The sequence below is a fragment of the Octopus bimaculoides genome, chromosome 8 (assembly GCF_046866305.1).
Source record: "Octopus bimaculoides isolate indiv1 chromosome 8, ASM4686630v1, whole genome shotgun sequence".
Classification (NCBI taxonomy): Eukaryota; Metazoa; Mollusca; class Cephalopoda; order Octopoda; family Octopodidae; genus Octopus; species Octopus bimaculoides.
Window position 1 is genome coordinate 52,272,519 of NC_142935.1, and position 19,032 is coordinate 52,291,550.

The following is a 19,032-nucleotide window of genomic DNA, read 5'->3' on the forward strand; positions in this document are numbered from 1 at the left end:
ATTACAAAATATTTTTCACTTTATTATAGTTTTTAATTAATAAAAAGAAAAAGAACGAATATAAATTAATTAGTTTTTTCGTAAAGATTGGGGTTTATTTTGAATAATATTACTTCCGAATACGAAACTAACACTGGTTAAATGCATAGGAACAGAAATTAAACAGTAATGCACATCATGGACGTTGTAGTTGAGCCGAAAGCATGAGATGATGTTTATAATTTATTATTTATTATAGATTTAGTCATTCGATATTTCTTAAAAGTTTTTTTTTTACACTATCTCTCGGTCTTGTGTATGATCAGTAAAAAGAAAACAGGTAAAAATGAGTCAAACAACAGGAGATATGGAACGGAAAGTCAGTAAAATTATTACTGATATCATGGTAAGATGCGAACCTTTGTTGTTGATAGGGAAAATGCAATATTAAAAGTGAATTCACGAAGATGTATGTAAATGAGTTGAAAATATTTACTCTGCGTTGCTTGTCCTTTATGTTCTCATTATTTTTAATTTCTCAGTATATATACACGCGTTTATACATAGTGTTTGCATGTTTTATATATATTGGATCTTACTCACAAGGTGTTGGAATCGTACCCAGTTATGTATCTATGTGTACATGTAGATGAAGGTATGTACATATATATGCATATACTCATATATTGTTTATATATATATATATATATGGAGTGGCTGTGTGGTAAGTACTGCGTGGCACCTTGGGCAAGTGTCTTCAACTATAGTCTTGGGCCGACCTAAACCTTGTGAGTGGTTTTGGTAAGAAGCCTATTGTATATATCTATATATATATAAAGATGAGAATTTGTCTGTCTGTCTGTGAATCCCTAAAACTTGAGAACTACGCAACCAATTTAGACTGAGGCTATAGCAGAAGGCACATGCCAAGTCACCACACAGTGGGACTGAACCCAGGACCATGTGTTTTGGAACCAAGTTTCTTACTACACAGCCACACCTGCACCTGTGTGTGTATGAGTCTATATATGTGTACATATTACATGTCCATCATCGTTTACCGTCCGCTTTCCATGCTAGCATGAGTTGGACGATTTGACTGAGGACTGGTGAACCAGATGGCTACACCAGGCTCCAATCTGATTTGGCAGAGTTTCTACAGCTGGATGCTCTTCCTAACGCCAACCACTCTGAGAGTGTAGTGGGTGCTTTTACGTGCCACCGGCACGAAGGCCAGTCAGGCTGTACTGGCAACGACCATGCTCAAAATGGTGTATTTTACGTGCCACCTGCACAGGAGCCAGTCCAGCGGCACTGGCAATGATCTCGCTCAGTCCAACCAAAGCCTTGTGAGTGGATTTTGTAGACAGAAACTGAAAGAAATCAATTGTGTGTGTGTATATATATATATATATATATATATATATATGTATATATACATACATGTATGCATTTATGTAAGTGTATGTGTGTTTCTTTGTCTCTGTGTTTCTCCCTCATCACTGCTTCACAACTGCTGTTCGTTTATTTACATCCCCATAACTTACTGGTTTGACAAGAACAAACTGATAGAATAAGTTCCACGCTTATCAAAATAAAAAAAAGCACCAGGTAGTGTCTCATATTTTTCTTTGCCCACTCAGTTGTATCTATCAATCTATCTTTGTGTGTGTATATATATATATATATATATATATAATACACACACACACACATTCATGTATGCATATGTGCATATTCATATCTATTATATAAAAGTCAATGTCTTTATGTGTGTTCGTGTGTTACTTATACATTCGAAAACTACTGTACTGATCTTAATGAAATTTGGAACACAAAATCCAAGCCTAGGGAGAAAGATAATGCTGTGTATTTCATACGATTTCATGGACCAAAATTACTAAATGGATCCTTATGATATTTGAAACTTAGATTCAAGGCATAAGGGCGAGTATAATGTAGTATGTTTTGTTTGAATTTGAGATGGCTTAAAGGGGGAAGAACCCCAATGAAAATTCAACTGGCCTTAACTCCCAAATTTTAGTCATTTTTTATGATCCAAACTTGTATGAAGTTTGGAAATTATATTCTATGCATAAGGGCCATAACCCCCATGAAAATTCATATATTTTTGCTGTTGAAATTTTAACCATAGATATTAGACACAAATTTCATCTTCTTAGAAGTTAGAAAGACCTCTTCACGGGGACTTAACACCCACAATTTAGTCATTTTATCTAAGCAAAGATGAACACAGTTGTACTCTTGGAAACTGTATGGTCACCTGAGCACAAAAGATGAGCGTTATTTGTAATTCAATGGTACAACAGTGTAAGAGTTTGCTTTGAGATATACTTACATTGTGATGTCTGCAATGTGGTGCATAAATTGTCGAGTAAATAAGAGGCATCTATGCCTCCACTGATTCAGTTACAAAGTGTCGAGTAAAGTTATTTCGTTGCAGACCTCTTTTGAGTCTTTTTAATATCACTGGGTCACACATATTCCCCAGATGGTAACGTTGATTTCAAGGCCTTCCCAGATGAGTGACTAGTTATTCAAAGACATTTATAGATTGTAAATTTATTCTGTCCAGTTACTTATTGGTATAGTGCTCAGTTGCAAACTCCAGCAGTGACACTTTCATTTCCCCTTAGCCCTCATGTCATACAGTTGTTAATGTTTATTTGAGTTGGGTCACACCCTTCCAGTTGCTATAGATCCGTAATGCATCTTATGGCTGTGCCTGTCACCTGTATGGTGAGGAATCCTACATTGGAGAGTAATAACGACTAGGGTAGGGTAGCTGACTGCTTATTGTGATCATTCATCTTTTGGTTTCCTGTAGCTTTGCTCTCTTTTACAAACCCAGTGAACATTCATATATTTCCTATTTCAAAGAAATTCGAAAAATAGATACAAGACCCCAGTTAAAAAGATTCTCAACAATTCAACTTCTCTGGTTGACATTAAGACACCCACCCCCAATAGGGGCCTTAACTCCCACATTTTAGAGCTCCATGACCTCCATTTTTCAGTAGCAAAATCCTTTTAACAGGTTCCATAAGACTGGAATTTTGGAATCTGTGCTTAAAGATCAGTAGTATGGGATACATGTGTCATGATTAGAATTTTTTGAGGGTGTGTAAAGGGGGAAAGAACTCTCATCTGCAATTTTGATGAAATTCGAATCATAGATATTCCAGTTTATTAGAGAAAATATAAAAGAAAAGTCTAATTCTTCCATTGCATGTAACACGGGCAACGCCGGGTATCTCTGCTAGTATACATATATATATATATATATATATATATACACACACACACACATATATATATGTTTGTGCGTCTGTCCCCACACTATTGCTTAACAACCGATGTTGGTGTGTTTACATCCCCGTAACTTAGCAGTTCGGCAAAACAGACCAATAGAATAAGTACTAGGCTTACACAGAATAAGTCCTGGAGTGGATTTGTTCAACTAAAGGTGGTGCTCCAGCATGGCCGCAGTCAAATGACTGAAAGAAATAAAAGAATATATATAAATATATGTATAAACATATCATCATCATTGTTTAATGTCCATTTTCCATGGTGGCATAGGTTGGATGGAGATATGGAAAGCCAGCAGCTGCACTAGGCTCCAAACTGATCTGGCAATGTTTCTACAACTGGATGCCCTTCCTAATGCCGACCACTCCGAGAGTGTAGTGGGTGCTTTTTATGTGCCACTGACACTGGAGCCAGTCAGGGGACACTGGCATCGACCACATTCGGATGGTGCTTTTTACGTGCCACCGGCACGGAAGAAATATATATATATATGTGTGTGTATATATATATATATATATGTTTATATATAAATATGTATAATTTTGATTTGATTGACTTGGATTAGTTTCAGCTCATGAGCTGTGGCCATGCTGGGGCACCGCCATTTGGTGTTGCTACATAATTTTACTTCACTAATTCTTTTTAGAAATTGATGTTTGGTGCATGAGGGAGTTTGATGCTGCTGCCCTCATCTGCACTTCCTGCTGTGAAGTTGGTTCATCTGAGGCAGTTGACAGTAAGAGGTCTAGTTTTGTTTTGAAGACATATCCACCCCCATGTAGGTCTCTCAGGTCCTTCGGGAGGATATTAAAGAGCTATGGGTCTTTGAAGCCCAGGCTGTTTCAATATCTTCTATGTCTTGATGGCAAAGTTGGAGTCTTTGGCACTATGCAGTGGTCTCCTGTTCTAGCATTAGTGTAACTCTCGATGCCAAGTGTGGGACAAGTCCCTCTAAGATCTTCCAGATGTATGTTATGGCATATCTTTTCTGCCTACGCTCTAGGGAATAGAGTCTCAATCTCTTGAGTCTTTCCCAGTAGCTTATATACTGCATAGAGGCTATCTTCTTTGCATAACTTCATTGGATTGCCTCAGTTTCCGTCTATCAAATTCACTCACAAGGCTTTGGTTGGCCCGAGGCTGTAGAAGACACTTGCCCACAGTGTCATGCAGTGGGATGAGAACCCAGAACTATGTGGTTGGTCACCTGTGTGTGTGTGTATATATATATATATATACATATATATATATATATATATATATATATATATATATATATATATATACATATATATATATATATATATATATATATATATACATATATACATATATATATATATATATATATATATATATATATATATATATATATATATATATATATAAATAAATAAATAAATTATATGTGTGTTTGTATTTATACATATATGTGTTTGTGTGTATCCTTGTCTTGACATCATGCTTGGAAATGCGTATCTCCATCAGCCAAGTGATGCTGTTTCTTTAGAGTTCTCTCTGGAAAACATGTCCCACTTTGGAAACAGGTGAGGATTGGCAGCAGCAAGAGCATCTGAATATAAAAATAATTTGTTCACTCCTGCAACTTACTTAACACCATGTCATCTTGCTCTGTTTTCTTTACCCTCCTGTTTACTGTATCATTATTACTATTCTGCTGCTTTAGATCATCAAACATTCCCTTACTCCTCCACTTACTCCTGGCCCCACTACTCCATTCTTTCCTACCCACCTCATACCTTGAAGGTCCACCACCATTGCTTTTACTACCCGATCACTCCCACCCTCTCTTCTTATATGTGAGTTGTCATGTAGCTCCTCAACAGCATGAAATTTATTCTGTTCTGGCTCCTTTCTTTCATGCTTTATTCCTCTCCATTCCTTTCTCCTTGCATAAAATTGCACCCCCTCTTAGCATTTGTAGTGGTGCAAAGAAAAGCACCTGGTACATGTTGTACAGTAATTGGCATTAGGAAAGCAATCCAGCTGTAGAAGCCATACCTGGAGCATGATGCAGTGTCTATGAGCCTATTGGATCTTGACAACCCGTTCAACCTGTGCTGGCATGGCACATGGATGTGAAATAATGATGGTTATGATGATGATGTGTGTGTGTGTATGCCTTATGGTATTCATTTCAGCTCTTTGTATGTGCTTTGATTTCAAATCTCATTGAGGTCAGTTTTGCCTTTCATTTTTAAGGTGGATCAAATAATGTGCTAGTCCAGGTTGATATATTGATGGAATTGTTACACTCTGCCAGTCAAAATGCCTTTTATGATTTGTTCTTGCTCTTTGATTTTGAGTTCTAGTCTGATAGATTCAATTTATTGCCTAGTTCAACTATTACCACACAGTTTCTGGATAACTTCCTCTCTCCCGCCAGTTTCAGAAGTCCTGATTCAATAAATAGTTGATCTTACCTCTCTGATCAAACTGGACAAAAATCCTACCAGGAAACTGAAAATCATAAAAGTATGAATGTTTTTCTTTTTTTGCAGAAGGAAGAGACCATTGATGCTTTTTGCAGCACTATGATCCACACGGATGACTCAAAAAAGATGAAGAAAGAACATTTTGAAAAATTGAAAAAGATCTGGTGTTCCTGCCCTCAAGTAAGTAGTGTTGTGTAGGTTTTTGAGATGATGACCTCTGTTTGCTATATAACTTTTTGCATTAAAACATGGAGTTACATCCCATTTGGTTTCAATCCATCTTTCACTTGTTAGTCTTTGGACTGCAGTCATGCTGAAGCACTTCTCTGAAAGACTTAGTTGAACAAACTGACCCCAGAACATTTATTGTTAAGTCTGGTATTTATTTAGATGGTTACTGCTGCACCAGTTGTGTGGTACAAACTCAAAGACACACACACACACACACACACACACACACACACACACACACACACATATATATACAGTAGATGTAAAATGATGATGATAAACTGTACTACACCACTAGCACTGATTATAAAAGAGATGAGATGATAAAATATTGGACATCCTGCTAATACTTCAGGTTGAAATTCCACATAGATGTCAAGAGTAGCGAGAATACTACCTGTGCAATAGACTGATATCCTACCCAGGAGGAGATATAGCTACTCCAAACACTATGAAACCTGAATGTAGCCCCAACTATTAACTACCATCTCTCAGCATTGAAAAAAAACAAAACCTGCAATCAGGTGTACAAAGTCATTGTGTTATGCTATGAAGAGGTGAAAGAACTATCAGTATTTTGAGTAGTTAATACTTTGTCAAGATAGATAGAAGAAGAAGGGAAATAAAATGAAAGTGTGACTATTGAATTAGAAGTCTTACATAAAGTAATGCACCTCTCCTTGTTCTTATTTACTACTATAGGGCTACACTATTAAGAATTAATAGTCTAGTCACCATTGTTGTAAATGTGGACCAAATCAAACTGGGAACTAGATATGAAATATCAATTTTACAGTTAGCATGTGAACCAGCTGCAACTATCAGATTTAAGAATTTAAATTAAAATATTTCGCAACTAATTTTTATGTATGTTCTTGTTATGTTTACCACAGGAAAATCCAGAGGCCAGAGAGAGTTTTTTACGTTACTTTGTTCAATGTATTCACAAACAGCATAACAGCAAACGCTCCCAAACTCTTTTTGACCTTTTAGAAATGCTGGTTGAAAATAATGTTGTTCCATCAAGGTAATTAATCAGTATTTCATATGGATATTCTGCATTTAAGGTCAGTTGTGATGGATGGCCCCTTTTGTTTGCAGTGATTTCTTTGTATTATAATATTACCTCCATGTAGCCTTAGTATCTGAAGGGGAATTACCAATAATGTGACATATATAAATTCCCAAACCCGGTCATTTTTAATCCACTGTGCTAATAATATGTTGCAGGATCCATGCCAATCTGTGGAGGCACAATGGCTCAGTGGTTAGGGCAGTGGACTCGCGGTCATAGGATCGTGGTTTCGATTCCCAGACCAGGCGTTGTAAGTGTTTATTGATTGAAAACACCTAAAGCTCCACGAGGCTCCAGTAGGGGATGGTGGCGAACCCTGCTGTACTCTTTCACCACAACTTTCTCTCACTCTTTCTTCCTGTTTCTGTTGTACCTGTATTTCAAAAGGGTCAGCCTTGTCACACTGTGTCATGCTGAATATCCCGGAGAACTATGTTAAGGGTACACGTGTCTGTGGAGTGCTCAGCCACTTGCACATTAATTTCACGAGCAAGCTGTTCCATTGATTGGATCAACTGGAACCTTCGTCGTCGTAAGCAATGGAGTGCCAACAACCATGCCAATCTGACATTTTATAAATGTTTGTGTTTTTATTTTGATGCATAAATTTAAAGCTGGAAGAAGTAAATGAAAAGGAAAGGAAACAGAACTAAGACATGAAATAGGGATGGGAGAAACAATGAGACAGAAAGGCCCTTAAATCCTTACACTGCTCAAACAAACTTCATACCATTTTTTTGCACTGAGAGGGAGAAAAACCCTTTGTTATTGATTTAACAGTTCTTTGTATACCTTCCAATGTTAATAATAATAACAGAAATATATTTTCTCTTTGTTTTTGTGTACATTTTATAATTCCTGTTTTTTTTAATATATATATATATATTTGTATCTCACATGTAGACCAATCTGCGAAGCATTATTAACCAGTGAGAACTTACATTATAAACAAAAAGATCAGTGGATTCAAACTTTTGCCCTTATCAGGAAAATCATTGGCGGTGTCGACTATAAGGTACAGTAGGACTACTAATTGTTGAATCCCTTTTATAAAATTTGTTTCAATGGTTAGTGTTATATAGCCTCAGGTTAGCTCTCATTCAGAAGATCATCCATCTGTCGTCATCCCATCTTTTTCAAATAGAGTATATCTAATACTACCTCATCTAATATGTTCTTCTTTCTTAAGTTATGATTTGAGAGAGATATTGCTGCTGTTTCTAGCAGATTGAGCAGCTGTATAAAGGCTCCTTTGTTGGCTCGTTTGGGCAGAGAAATTTTACTTAGATGCTTCTGCTGAATTCATCTCTCTCTCTTTATGGCCTTGTTAAATCTCCATTTTTACTTCCACCTTTTCACTCCCTCTTCTCTAATACTCTTTCTACTTCTCCTCATGTAATTCCACCTTTCTTTCTCTATCTCACCTTTCTGCAACATTACATCAATTATATTTTACAGAGTTTCACCAGACTTTGTTTTCTATAATTACTGTGATTGATATACTCCCTCTATCACTGATTCTTTATATTTAGGGTTGCCGTGATTTACTCAGAGTGATTCTGGAAAAGTGCCAGACCATACCAGCGTGTGAAAATGTATCTTGTGGAGCACAAGTGGATTGTGCCGTTGAGGTTTGTACAGTTACTTTTTATATATTTTTTTTTATCTTATGGAATGAGGCTATGTTAGGGCATCACCAACAAAAATAGATGTTGTCAAAAATAGGATATTTTGATCATTACCTCTGTTTGTTATCTTCAAACTTTCCAAAGCTCCAAAACTCATTGTGATTGATAATGAGAAAGACATGTATATCATAACATAGCAGCCTGTATAAATACAGCTAAGAGTTTTACAAGTTGGTTTCATTTAATAATTATTGACTGTTAGATTAAAGTGCTTGTATTAATTGACCTCTTCGGTATTAGTTCAAACCTGATGAAAGTATGTAATTCTGAAATCTAATATAATAAATGTGCAAACTAATTTCTGTGTGTCAGTGTGTCACATTTTGACCCCCCCTCCCCTCTCACTATTCAATGACACTTCCGCATGCTGGGGTGTAATAGTAGGCATAGAGATGGTTAGGGCAGTGGCGAAGACAGAGATAGTAAGTCTAGTGTTGGCTTGTTTATGTCCCCATAATTTAGAAAAAGAGACTGAAAGAATAAGTACCAAGCTTAAAAAAAGTAAGTACTGGGGTCAGTTTGTTTGACTAAAAAAATTTTTCAAGTGGTGCTCCAGCATGGCTGCAATCTAATGACTGAAACTAGTAAAAAGATTTTAAAATGATGTATGTATGTAAGGGTGTAGGCATAGCTCTGCAAGGAGTCTAATGTTTCTCTTAGTAAACTGTTCTGTTATTTCACATTTCAGGTTGTGTCAGCCATCATTGACCGAAATTCATGTTTGCTTCCCAGTTATCTTGCTATCTTTGAAATATCAAAGCTTTGTGCAGATGATAAGAAATGGCCACACTGGGTATTTATCCTGTTCATTATTTAATCAATTTAGCTCTTTTGATACTTAACCCACATGATATTGCCCTTGGTTTTATGATACAAATTCCTTATTTTTAAGTGTTCTAAATTAAAATCTTCTATCAAAATTTTTCATTAATTTGTTTGAAACACCAGCATAATAACGACAGTTATTTTGATAAAGTTGTCATTTATTTTAAAATTAATTGAAACAAAAGCAGTGTATTTGAACATATGTATGGTAACAATTGCTCTTTCAGCTAAATTGTGTTCCAAAAGTCTCAGGGAGTACAAAATGTACTTGAGAGGAGGGACTCTCTTGTTATTGAAGACTTTGTGGTTGATTTTGTTTGTGATACATTCCTTATAAAGATATTAAGATGTTAGTGACTGAAAGATGTTATCTATGAGAAAGGGAAGATACAAAGAGTGAATTAATTAAAATTGGTAGAAATGAAAATTGAAACCACGTTGCAAATACACCTCTCTAGGGACCTAATACCACTATATAGTGCAACTAGTAGTAGAAAGTGAAACAGACTAAATATCTAATTCATAGCTTCACTGTTATAGTACTGTGCAGTACCACAAAGGTCAGGCTCTGTTGTAAAATAAGTGTCAGTAACAGGTGTAGACATGCATGTGTGGTGAAAAAATTTGCTTTCCAACAATGTGATTTTAGGCTCAGTCCCACTGCATGGCACCTTGAGGAAGTGACTTCTACTCCTGGGCTAACCTAAGCTCTGTGAGTAGATTTGGTACTTAAAAAAGAAGCCTTTTATGGGTGTGTTTGCTGTTCACTTTGTGTTTTGAAGCTTTGTATAAATAAGGGATTCTTTCTTGTAAACTGGGCAAGGGTTAACAGCAGGCTTCTTAAAAATTTATTTGCTATGAAACTGTATTAGTACCAAAAGGTAATCTTTATGCTGAAATTAAGATGGGTGCCTTGTTAGAACACTGTGTACTGTGCTATTAGCCTTGTGCGACTCATACAAGCATGGAAAAGTTGACGTTAATAAGGTTCATGCTGACAATGATGTACATCAAGTGTGTATATACCCATACATCTGTGTGCTTGATCACACATGTATACATATGTATGTATACATATATAACTCAAAATTTACTTTTGATAATTCATTGATTAGGATAAACAAGTTCATAAAAAAATTGCCCCCCCCCCCCTCACTTCTCTCTCTCATGCACACACATACACACACACACACATCAGCAATGACTCTTTACACTTAAGCTAGAGCATGCAGTCTTCATAATTAAATGCATATCATTGACATAGGATACTTAGAGCATGTATGTACTCTCATGTAAACAAGATTTATATTAAAATAAGATTTCTTTTTATTTACATTTATTCATATATCTTGGGCATGCATTGCGTCCCTTGTATTCATGCAGGAAATCAGGATGTCTTCAGCCTACTGTCAGTATTTTTTTCTTCATTTCTTCGATTATTAAATTATGCTACGTTTTTCATATCAGTTTTATATTTTTCCTTTCTCTTCTGTTGTTCATTCAGAAACTTGGTCAAGTCTTAGCTGAGTTCAATCAGAGCTTTCGACTCACAGCCCACATGGTTTCAATAGCTGGTAAGTAGGAGTATCGTATATTTTAGCTTTTACTTATTTTTCACTCATTATGCTGCCTTGAATGGTTTAATCAAACAAATTGACCTGAGTACTTACTTTTTAAGTCTGGTACTTATCCTGTCAGTCTCTTTTACCAAACCACTGTCATGTGGGCATAAACAAACCAACACCAGTTGTCAAGCAGTGGCTGGGGGACAAACACATACATACATGCATTCATTCATGCAAGCAAATAGACATACTCACTCACACACACACACACACACACACATACATACATACATACATACATACAGGACGCTGAACCTTTCAGGTGAGATGACAAAGGACTGAGATGCCTGGTGACTTGCTGTACTCAAGCAGACCTATACTCCGCTGCAGAAGTGTTAAGACCAGTCACCCTACTGGTGAGGATTGACTTACAAGAGTCATGTACTGGTGCCATGTAAAAAATGCATGTGGCAGTGCCACTTCAAAAGCACACCTGGTAGTGTCACATACAAACCGCTCAAAGCATTGCCGCGTAAAAACACCTGTGAAGTGCCGCATTAAAGCAACCGCTTGGTCCCACGCAAAAGCACCCAGCAGACTCTGTACAGTGGTTGGCATTAGGAAGGTCATCCAGCCATAGAAACCATGCCAAACTAGACGAGTCTCATGCAGCTTGTCAGCTCTAATCAAAACTGTCCAACCCATGCTGGCATGAACAACAGACATTAAATAATGGTGATAGATTTCCACACCGTTCGTTTCTGTCTGCTAAAAGTCATTCACAAAGCATTGCACTTCCCTCCATAGTTAGAGATCGGAACTTCTTTACACAGCTGTCCTCGACCATATGCATCACATGACTGTACCAGCACAATCGTTTGTCTTGCATACCACATCTGATTCCTTTTGTGCCTAACTTTTCTCTCAAGATGCTTACACTCTGTCGAAGATGCACACTGACATTGCACATCCAGGGAAGCTTACTAGCTTCATTTCTTCCAAGCCTACGCATGCCCTTGGCTGTCATAGCTCATGTTTCACTGCCATGCAGCATAGCTGTTTGCACACAGGCATCAAACAATCTTGCCTTTCACTCTGAGAGAGAAGCCCTTTGTTGCTAGCAAGCGTAGGAGCTCTCTGAACTTTGCCCAGCCTAACCTTATTCTCATAGCTATGCTCTCGAAGTATCCATCTCCACTACTAACTTGGTAAACTAGATAATGGAAGCTATCTACTACCTCTAGCTTGTTCCCCTGGCAGTTGATGGAATTTATTTTCTGTGCATTTCTAGCGTTTATTGTACCTGTCTACCTTCCACATAGAAAAATTTAGTCTCCCTGTTAACCTCCCTTATGTGTCCAAAGCTTACGCTGGGTGCATCTTATGGAGTTGCTACCTACACCTTTTCTACAGATTGAGCAGGGTCATCTACTTGAAGGGATTTGTGATTTGCCTTCCTACTTACTATGACTTTGGTTTTTGCTAGGTTAGCTCTAAGGCCTTTTGATTCTAGACCTTGCTTCCATACATGGAACTTCTCTAATTTGGATAATGATTCAGCTATAAGAGCAAGGTCATCAGCATAGAGAAGCTCCCAGGGGCAGCCTGTCTTGAATCCCTCAAGGCAAAATATTTGAAGGATTATTATTAAGAATAGTAAGGTCATTTTGATTTTTAGTTATCTCCCTTGCCACTCATTAATTATTTTTTTCTTTTTATTAAATCATTTGACTATAAGTGTAGATATTTGCGATTAAAGTTATTGTATGTGCTGTATTAACTTATCTGTTACATGAATTTATGTTACAGTAATTGTAATATGCTATTCCATTTCCTATTCGATATCTTAAGCACCCAAATAAAGTTTACTTTATATACGGGTACAATGAGAGAATGAGAAGAATCCAAACTAGGGGTTGTGCATCCAATTTAAAAATAGTAAAATATTGAGAATCTTTGACAATTAAGGGAGATAATTTGTTCAAGGGAGGTAACCTATAAAGCGATTGGGTTTGATGTAACTAACTCTTCTCCGATAAGTAGCTTCTCTACTTGAGGGGTACTTAACTTTAAAATATCACTGGAAGGATCAGCTTTTCATTCAGCATGAAATTAATACTTAGTTCGTCTATTTCTGTGGGACCTGCTTTGTGGTGTTTGTTGTTTCGAACAAGGTCTGCCAATACAACACATCTGTGAAGGCATTCCAGCTATAAGACCATTCCATCTTTTATATTGACACGTAGAAAACTGTCCACTAAACTGCTCTTACCAGCCATGGCTGTCGCCAACAAAGTATCAACAAGGTTCGTGGAAAGTTTATTGTAATTTGGGCTATTGACAAAATAAAAAATAGAGAGAAGACAAACTCTTATTTTTGATAAGATGAAGTGTTTAAAAAAAAAAAAACAATTTGAAAAAAATCATTTTATCATGTTTCAATGTTTTCAATTTATTTATCTTGTAGGGAGACAACATTTACTTCCAGTTGTTGGATATTCCACTTCAAATCATGTCTGGCGCCTTAATGCTGGCAATCTGCGCTTTGCACTCAGTGGAGCATTACCTTACGATAAGGTGAGTGATAACTTTTCTATAATATATGCCTCCAATAAGACAGTTTACCCCACTGTCAATAAGGAATCAATCATTCTGTGTAGAGTGAAACTTCTCATTGTCAGTTATGCAGTGCTAATCTTGAATCACTATTACCGTCATAATTATTTAATGTATTTTTCATGCTGGCATGGCTTGGATGGTTCAACAGGAGCTGGCGAGCCAGAGAACCATGCCAAGACCTAATGCCTGCTTTGGCATGCTTTCTATAGCTGGATGCCCCTTCCTAATACCAACTTTATAAAGTGTATTGAGTGCTTTTCACATGTCACTGGCACTAATGAGAACACTAAGTAACTTACAAAAGAAGACCTACAACCAGTGGGGTATAGTATTGAGGTAGATGGCTTTATGCCAAGTGATGAGAGGTTAAAGCATGATAGAGGGAAAGAAAGAAGTGTCTTGCTGTAGAGGAGCTACCCCAGCAGGAAAAGAGATGGTGGTAAAGATGTTACATCTAGTTACACTCATTAAGAAAACTCATTAATAGCACTATGCATTTCCTGCATATGAATAACATTCAATTAAAACCTACAGCCTCTACTAGTGTAATTATCTTTCTCTTTCATTGAGCCAGTAGTGATGCATTTGTATATTTGCTTGCTTTGGTGAAAAAGGCAGCCAGGTTGCACTTAAGTCACACCTTATTGGTTTAGATAAGGAAAAGATATATTAGTGTAATGTTGCTTGTATCGCTTTCTATGCTCACTTTTTGTCTCCAAATCGCCAGCTACTGACAGTGAGCAGTTCTAACTTATCAGCTACATATGACTGTACATGAGAAGATGCATTAGATACCCAGAAGTATCTGATGCATCATCCCTTTTCTCTTGAGAACAACATATCTTGTGCACATGCTTCCTTACACACACATGCACACACCCATATTGCCTAAACTTCATAGGCAAGAACTGTAACTCTGGAATTTTCACTCTACCCAAGGTTCCTCTACAAACACAATCTCACTGAAGTTCAAGCTAAACTGTTGTAATTTTCCTAGTCTGAGAGACTCTGCAAGAGTGATAGGCAATGTCCCTCAATCTTGGACTAAATTTTAAAATGAATCTGTTGTGTGTAAATAAAACAGTTTATACCATTTGTTGTTCTTCAGTGTGAATGATTGTTCAAGTATCGAGAAATAGATGTTCTTTTACATTCTGTTTTAGATATAAAAAGATATAAAGATATAAGAAAAAAATTAAGATAAAAATATTAAGACACTTTTACCACAATGCCCATTACTTTGAAGATTTGTGGAGTCTTTTTTATATATTTTTTCTGATCTCTTTCAAATAAGTAAAATAGAGGAAACTCCTAATACAGGCAATACTGACTTTCCAGACATTGATGGTCTGGGACCTCTTGTAATCCATGCTAATTTACAAGCAGGAAGTTCAAATTCCCATGGTTGTCAGAATAGTTTGTCAGTACTTTGCACATTAGTATTAATAAACTCATTTCATTTATACTAATGTAGCAATATCTTTATTTCATTTAATTATTTAAGTAAATTTAATATTTGTTTAATTTAGAATGTATCAACCAAGCTGACTACTTCTGGTTTGGAAAAATCAATAATTCGATATTGTACCTGTTTTAGATCTATTTTTGGCTTGTGGGCTCTATTAAAAAAGAAAAAAAAATTCTTATTTTTTCTGAGTATTTTCTGACTGTTAACACTTAAAATATCCTTCATTGTCAGTAGGCTGACAGTCAAGTTATCTGTGATGTGATCTATATGCTTTTAGATTGCCATATATCAAGTTTTTTTTTTAAGCTGTTCAGTTTCTAGCATGAAAAAAAGAAAATACAAATTTCTTCTCTATTTTAGGACATGCTGGAACCCCAGAAAGGTTTACTCTGTTATGTTCTTGAACAACCTTACTCTCGTGAAATGGTGTGTAATATGCTTGGTGTTACAAAACAGGTGAGTGAAGGTCACTTTCACGGTTCATTCACCCTAAACTCAATCACTCTCCTCAGAACATGATCCTCATCCCTCCTCAGCACATGTCCATACCATCACACTCCATTTGCCCATGCCAGCTGTTCCACCGATTCCTCCAACTCCAGCATCTCCATCAATTCCTCAGCTCTCCTTTTATCCATTAGTTTCACACCACACATTGCTCTAACCATTGCTCTCTTGGTCCTTCTCAAAATTGCCATTTCACTTTCCCTCAGACACTATGTCTCACTCCCATATAGCATTGCAGATCTCACGCAACTCCAGTAAACCCTTCCTTTCATCTTCAAGGAGAACCTTTTCCCTTATAATAATGCATTTTTTTTATCATACTTACATTCAGCCTCTTGTTTCATTTATTTTATGCCAGGTCAAACAAAGATGTGAAGTACTAGAAGAGCAACTCGTAGATCTAGTTGTCATTGCCATGGAACGGTCAGAGAAGGAGGATGCCGATAAAGATGAAAGTGAATTTGGTCAGTTACTCTGGCAGCATCTTGGTAGCCAACTAATATTCTTTGTACTGTTCCAGTTTGTCAGCTTCCCACACATGGTTATGTCTCTATATGAAAAGGTTTGTTCACACCAGATATCGTGTTGCTGTTGTTGTCATCTCTCTTCTTTCAAACAGTTCTAATTTGCCAGCAGCTCATTTATAGTCAAGTTTAATGGAATAACAGCATAACTCCCTGATTATGGACATTTATTCATATTGTATGATATAAGTATCTATGTTGCATTGGGCTCATTATAGTAATCTGGACATACTGTATGGTGTAAGTCTGGTTACATTATATTGGGTACAGTAGAGTAATCTGGGTATACTGTAAGGTATTACATTCTGGTAATATTGTAATGGGTACAATATAGTAATCTGGACATACTGTATGGTGTGAGTCTAGTTACATTATATTGGGTACATTAATCTGGGTATACTATAAGGTATTACAGTCTGGTAATACTGTATTGGGTACAGTATAGTAATCTGGATATACTCTATTGGTGTAACAGTCCAGTAATATTGTATACCATATTTTCAGGTATACAATTCAAACATCATCACTATCTTTCCAAATCCTGCTAACATTTCACACAAATTTTTGGTTTCCCAAAATTGTCTTAGTGTATAAGTCAACCTTGCTGTAAATTTTGGCTGTTAATTTAACATGAAAAATCCAACTGATATGCCGGAAAATATGGTAGTAACCTGGACATAGTGTGGTGTAGCAGTCTTGTAATATTGCATTTGTAGCCACCACCACCACCATCATCATCCTCATCACCACCACCACCTTCATTATTATTGGTTTATGTTTGCAGTATGCTTGCATACTGTGCTTAATTCAGTTACAAAATGCAGCAATTAATGGGGTCATCTGCGTTTGTGAATGTGTATTTAATTGTATTACTTAAGAGGGTTCCTATCCTTTGCCTTCATAGTCTCATATATCAATGCATTTATTTCTTTTCAGCTGAAGGACCGAAATCTAAAACAAGGCCGAGACCACTTGATGTGGATATTACTCCAGTTTATCTCAGGAAGTGTCCAGAAAAATCCAGTATGTAAAATTTGGTCCTCTTTATTTCTCTTCCTTTCTATCATGATTATCGTCACCAACAACACTATTACTACTACCACAAGCACCATTACCATCACCCCTCCCCCATCCTCATTATCATCAGTATCATTTTATGTCTGTCTTCCATGCTGGTATGAATTGGATAGGCTTCATTCTTTGCAGTCTTTCATCATCTGGGCATACAGCCACAAAAAAACTAAATAAATTTTGCTGCTCTGAAAGTCATGTACTTTTTTTTTTTATAATGGATCATCTTCTTCACAAACCACCACAGTGTGGACTAGGCATATTTTATCAAGCCTCCTGCACTAGACAGGTTGTCTATTCTACTTCAAAACTAAAAAGTTCCCCATATTCTTTGTTGGTTATTATTTGAAGTTACTACCTGCCTAGATAGGGTGCCTGTTATGCAAATTGTACGAGCCTATTTCTGTTTTGCATTTTGTGTATAAATCTATATAGGCACAATTGTGGCTGGCTGTATGGTTAAGAAGCTTGTTTGCTAACTATATGGTCTCCGGTTCAATCCTACTGTGGCACCTGGGGCAAGTGTCTTCTACTATAGCTCTAGTCATACAAAAGGCTTGTGAGTGGGTTTCATAGACAGAAACTGAAAGAAGCCTGTCATTCATATATATATATATATATATATATATATATATATATATATATATATACACACACACATACATGCACACACACAGAGATACAGGGTGTTTGGGCTAAATTTAACAGCTTGCATAAAAGGAAAAGGAAACACAATATCTCATCCTGAAATAAAAGCATTTTAAAAAATCAAAAAGTTTCAACTAAACTATGGCTGGGAGATAACAATTTACTCAAAGTAGCCATCTCCAGCTTCCACCACGGCCTCAAGATGGTTCTAGAACCTGGTGAACGCATTGTTCACTGTGTTCCTGGGAAGATTTTCAAACACCTTCTTGATCTTGGCCACCAACTCAGCCTTGGTGTTGCAGGCAGAGCGATGTCTTTCACAACCATGCCCCACGCATACTAATCCATGGGATTACAATTGGGGAAATTAGGAAGCCAGAAATTGGGGCTGGTGGAGTCTTAGAAATTCTCTGACAGCCACTTCTGATTCTTTCAGGAGGAGGTATGGCAAGGAGCTGAATTCTGCTGCCATACATGGCCTTCCAGCAGCATCTCTCTCCAGCCAGAGTTTAACCACAATCTCTAGCAGCTTCACATATCCATCTGAATTGAGTCTAAGGATCTGTTGAAAGATGTGGGTGGATGGCGTCACCCTCGCTGAAGACACACCCAAAGACCTGCTCGCCACAGCTTCATAGTCTCTGTTGCAGCTGTCCATGTCATGGCTTACTACCTTTATGGTGTTCACAGAAAGTTGAACAGCAATCATGATAACATTTTGATACCTGGCAATGATCATTATGATGTAGGTAACTTTTTTCCAATATCTAGACGGCTCCCAGTCATCAGCTAACTTCTCAACAACTTTAATCTTTATGCTCTTCAATACCATTGACTGTTCACCAATGCATCGAGCTGCTCCTGAAAAAAAGGAAACAAAAAATTATCAAATTTAACCCAAACACCCTGTATGTATGTGTGTGTACTGCATGCACATGTGTATGTGTGTCTGTTTCCTTTAGAAACAGCTGTGGATTGACAACAGGAAAGGCATCTTGCCATAGACAGTCTGCCTTGACAAAATTCTGATGACTCCATACGAG

At 36.9% G+C, this 19,032-nt stretch overlaps 1 protein-coding gene across 1 annotated transcript in view; it reads left to right on the forward strand.

Moving 5' to 3' along the window:
* The first annotated feature begins 143 nt into the window (after positions 1-143).
* LOC106880566 (mediator of RNA polymerase II transcription subunit 23) overlaps positions 144-19,032 on the forward strand; it is a 52,267-nt gene continuing 33,378 nt past the window's right edge. Inside the window, exons 1-11 of the mRNA XM_014930561.3 lie at positions 144-385; positions 5,835-5,948; positions 6,893-7,026; positions 7,978-8,089; positions 8,607-8,705; positions 9,451-9,555; positions 11,092-11,161; positions 13,620-13,729; positions 15,600-15,695; positions 16,105-16,308; positions 17,207-17,293. Of these exons, the coding sequence (XP_014786047.1) occupies positions 326-385; positions 5,835-5,948; positions 6,893-7,026; positions 7,978-8,089; positions 8,607-8,705; positions 9,451-9,555; positions 11,092-11,161; positions 13,620-13,729; positions 15,600-15,695; positions 16,105-16,308; positions 17,207-17,293 (1,191 nt within the window). The 5' untranslated portion in view covers positions 144-325. The remainder of the gene's footprint in view (positions 386-5,834; positions 5,949-6,892; positions 7,027-7,977; positions 8,090-8,606; positions 8,706-9,450; positions 9,556-11,091; positions 11,162-13,619; positions 13,730-15,599; positions 15,696-16,104; positions 16,309-17,206; positions 17,294-19,032) is intronic.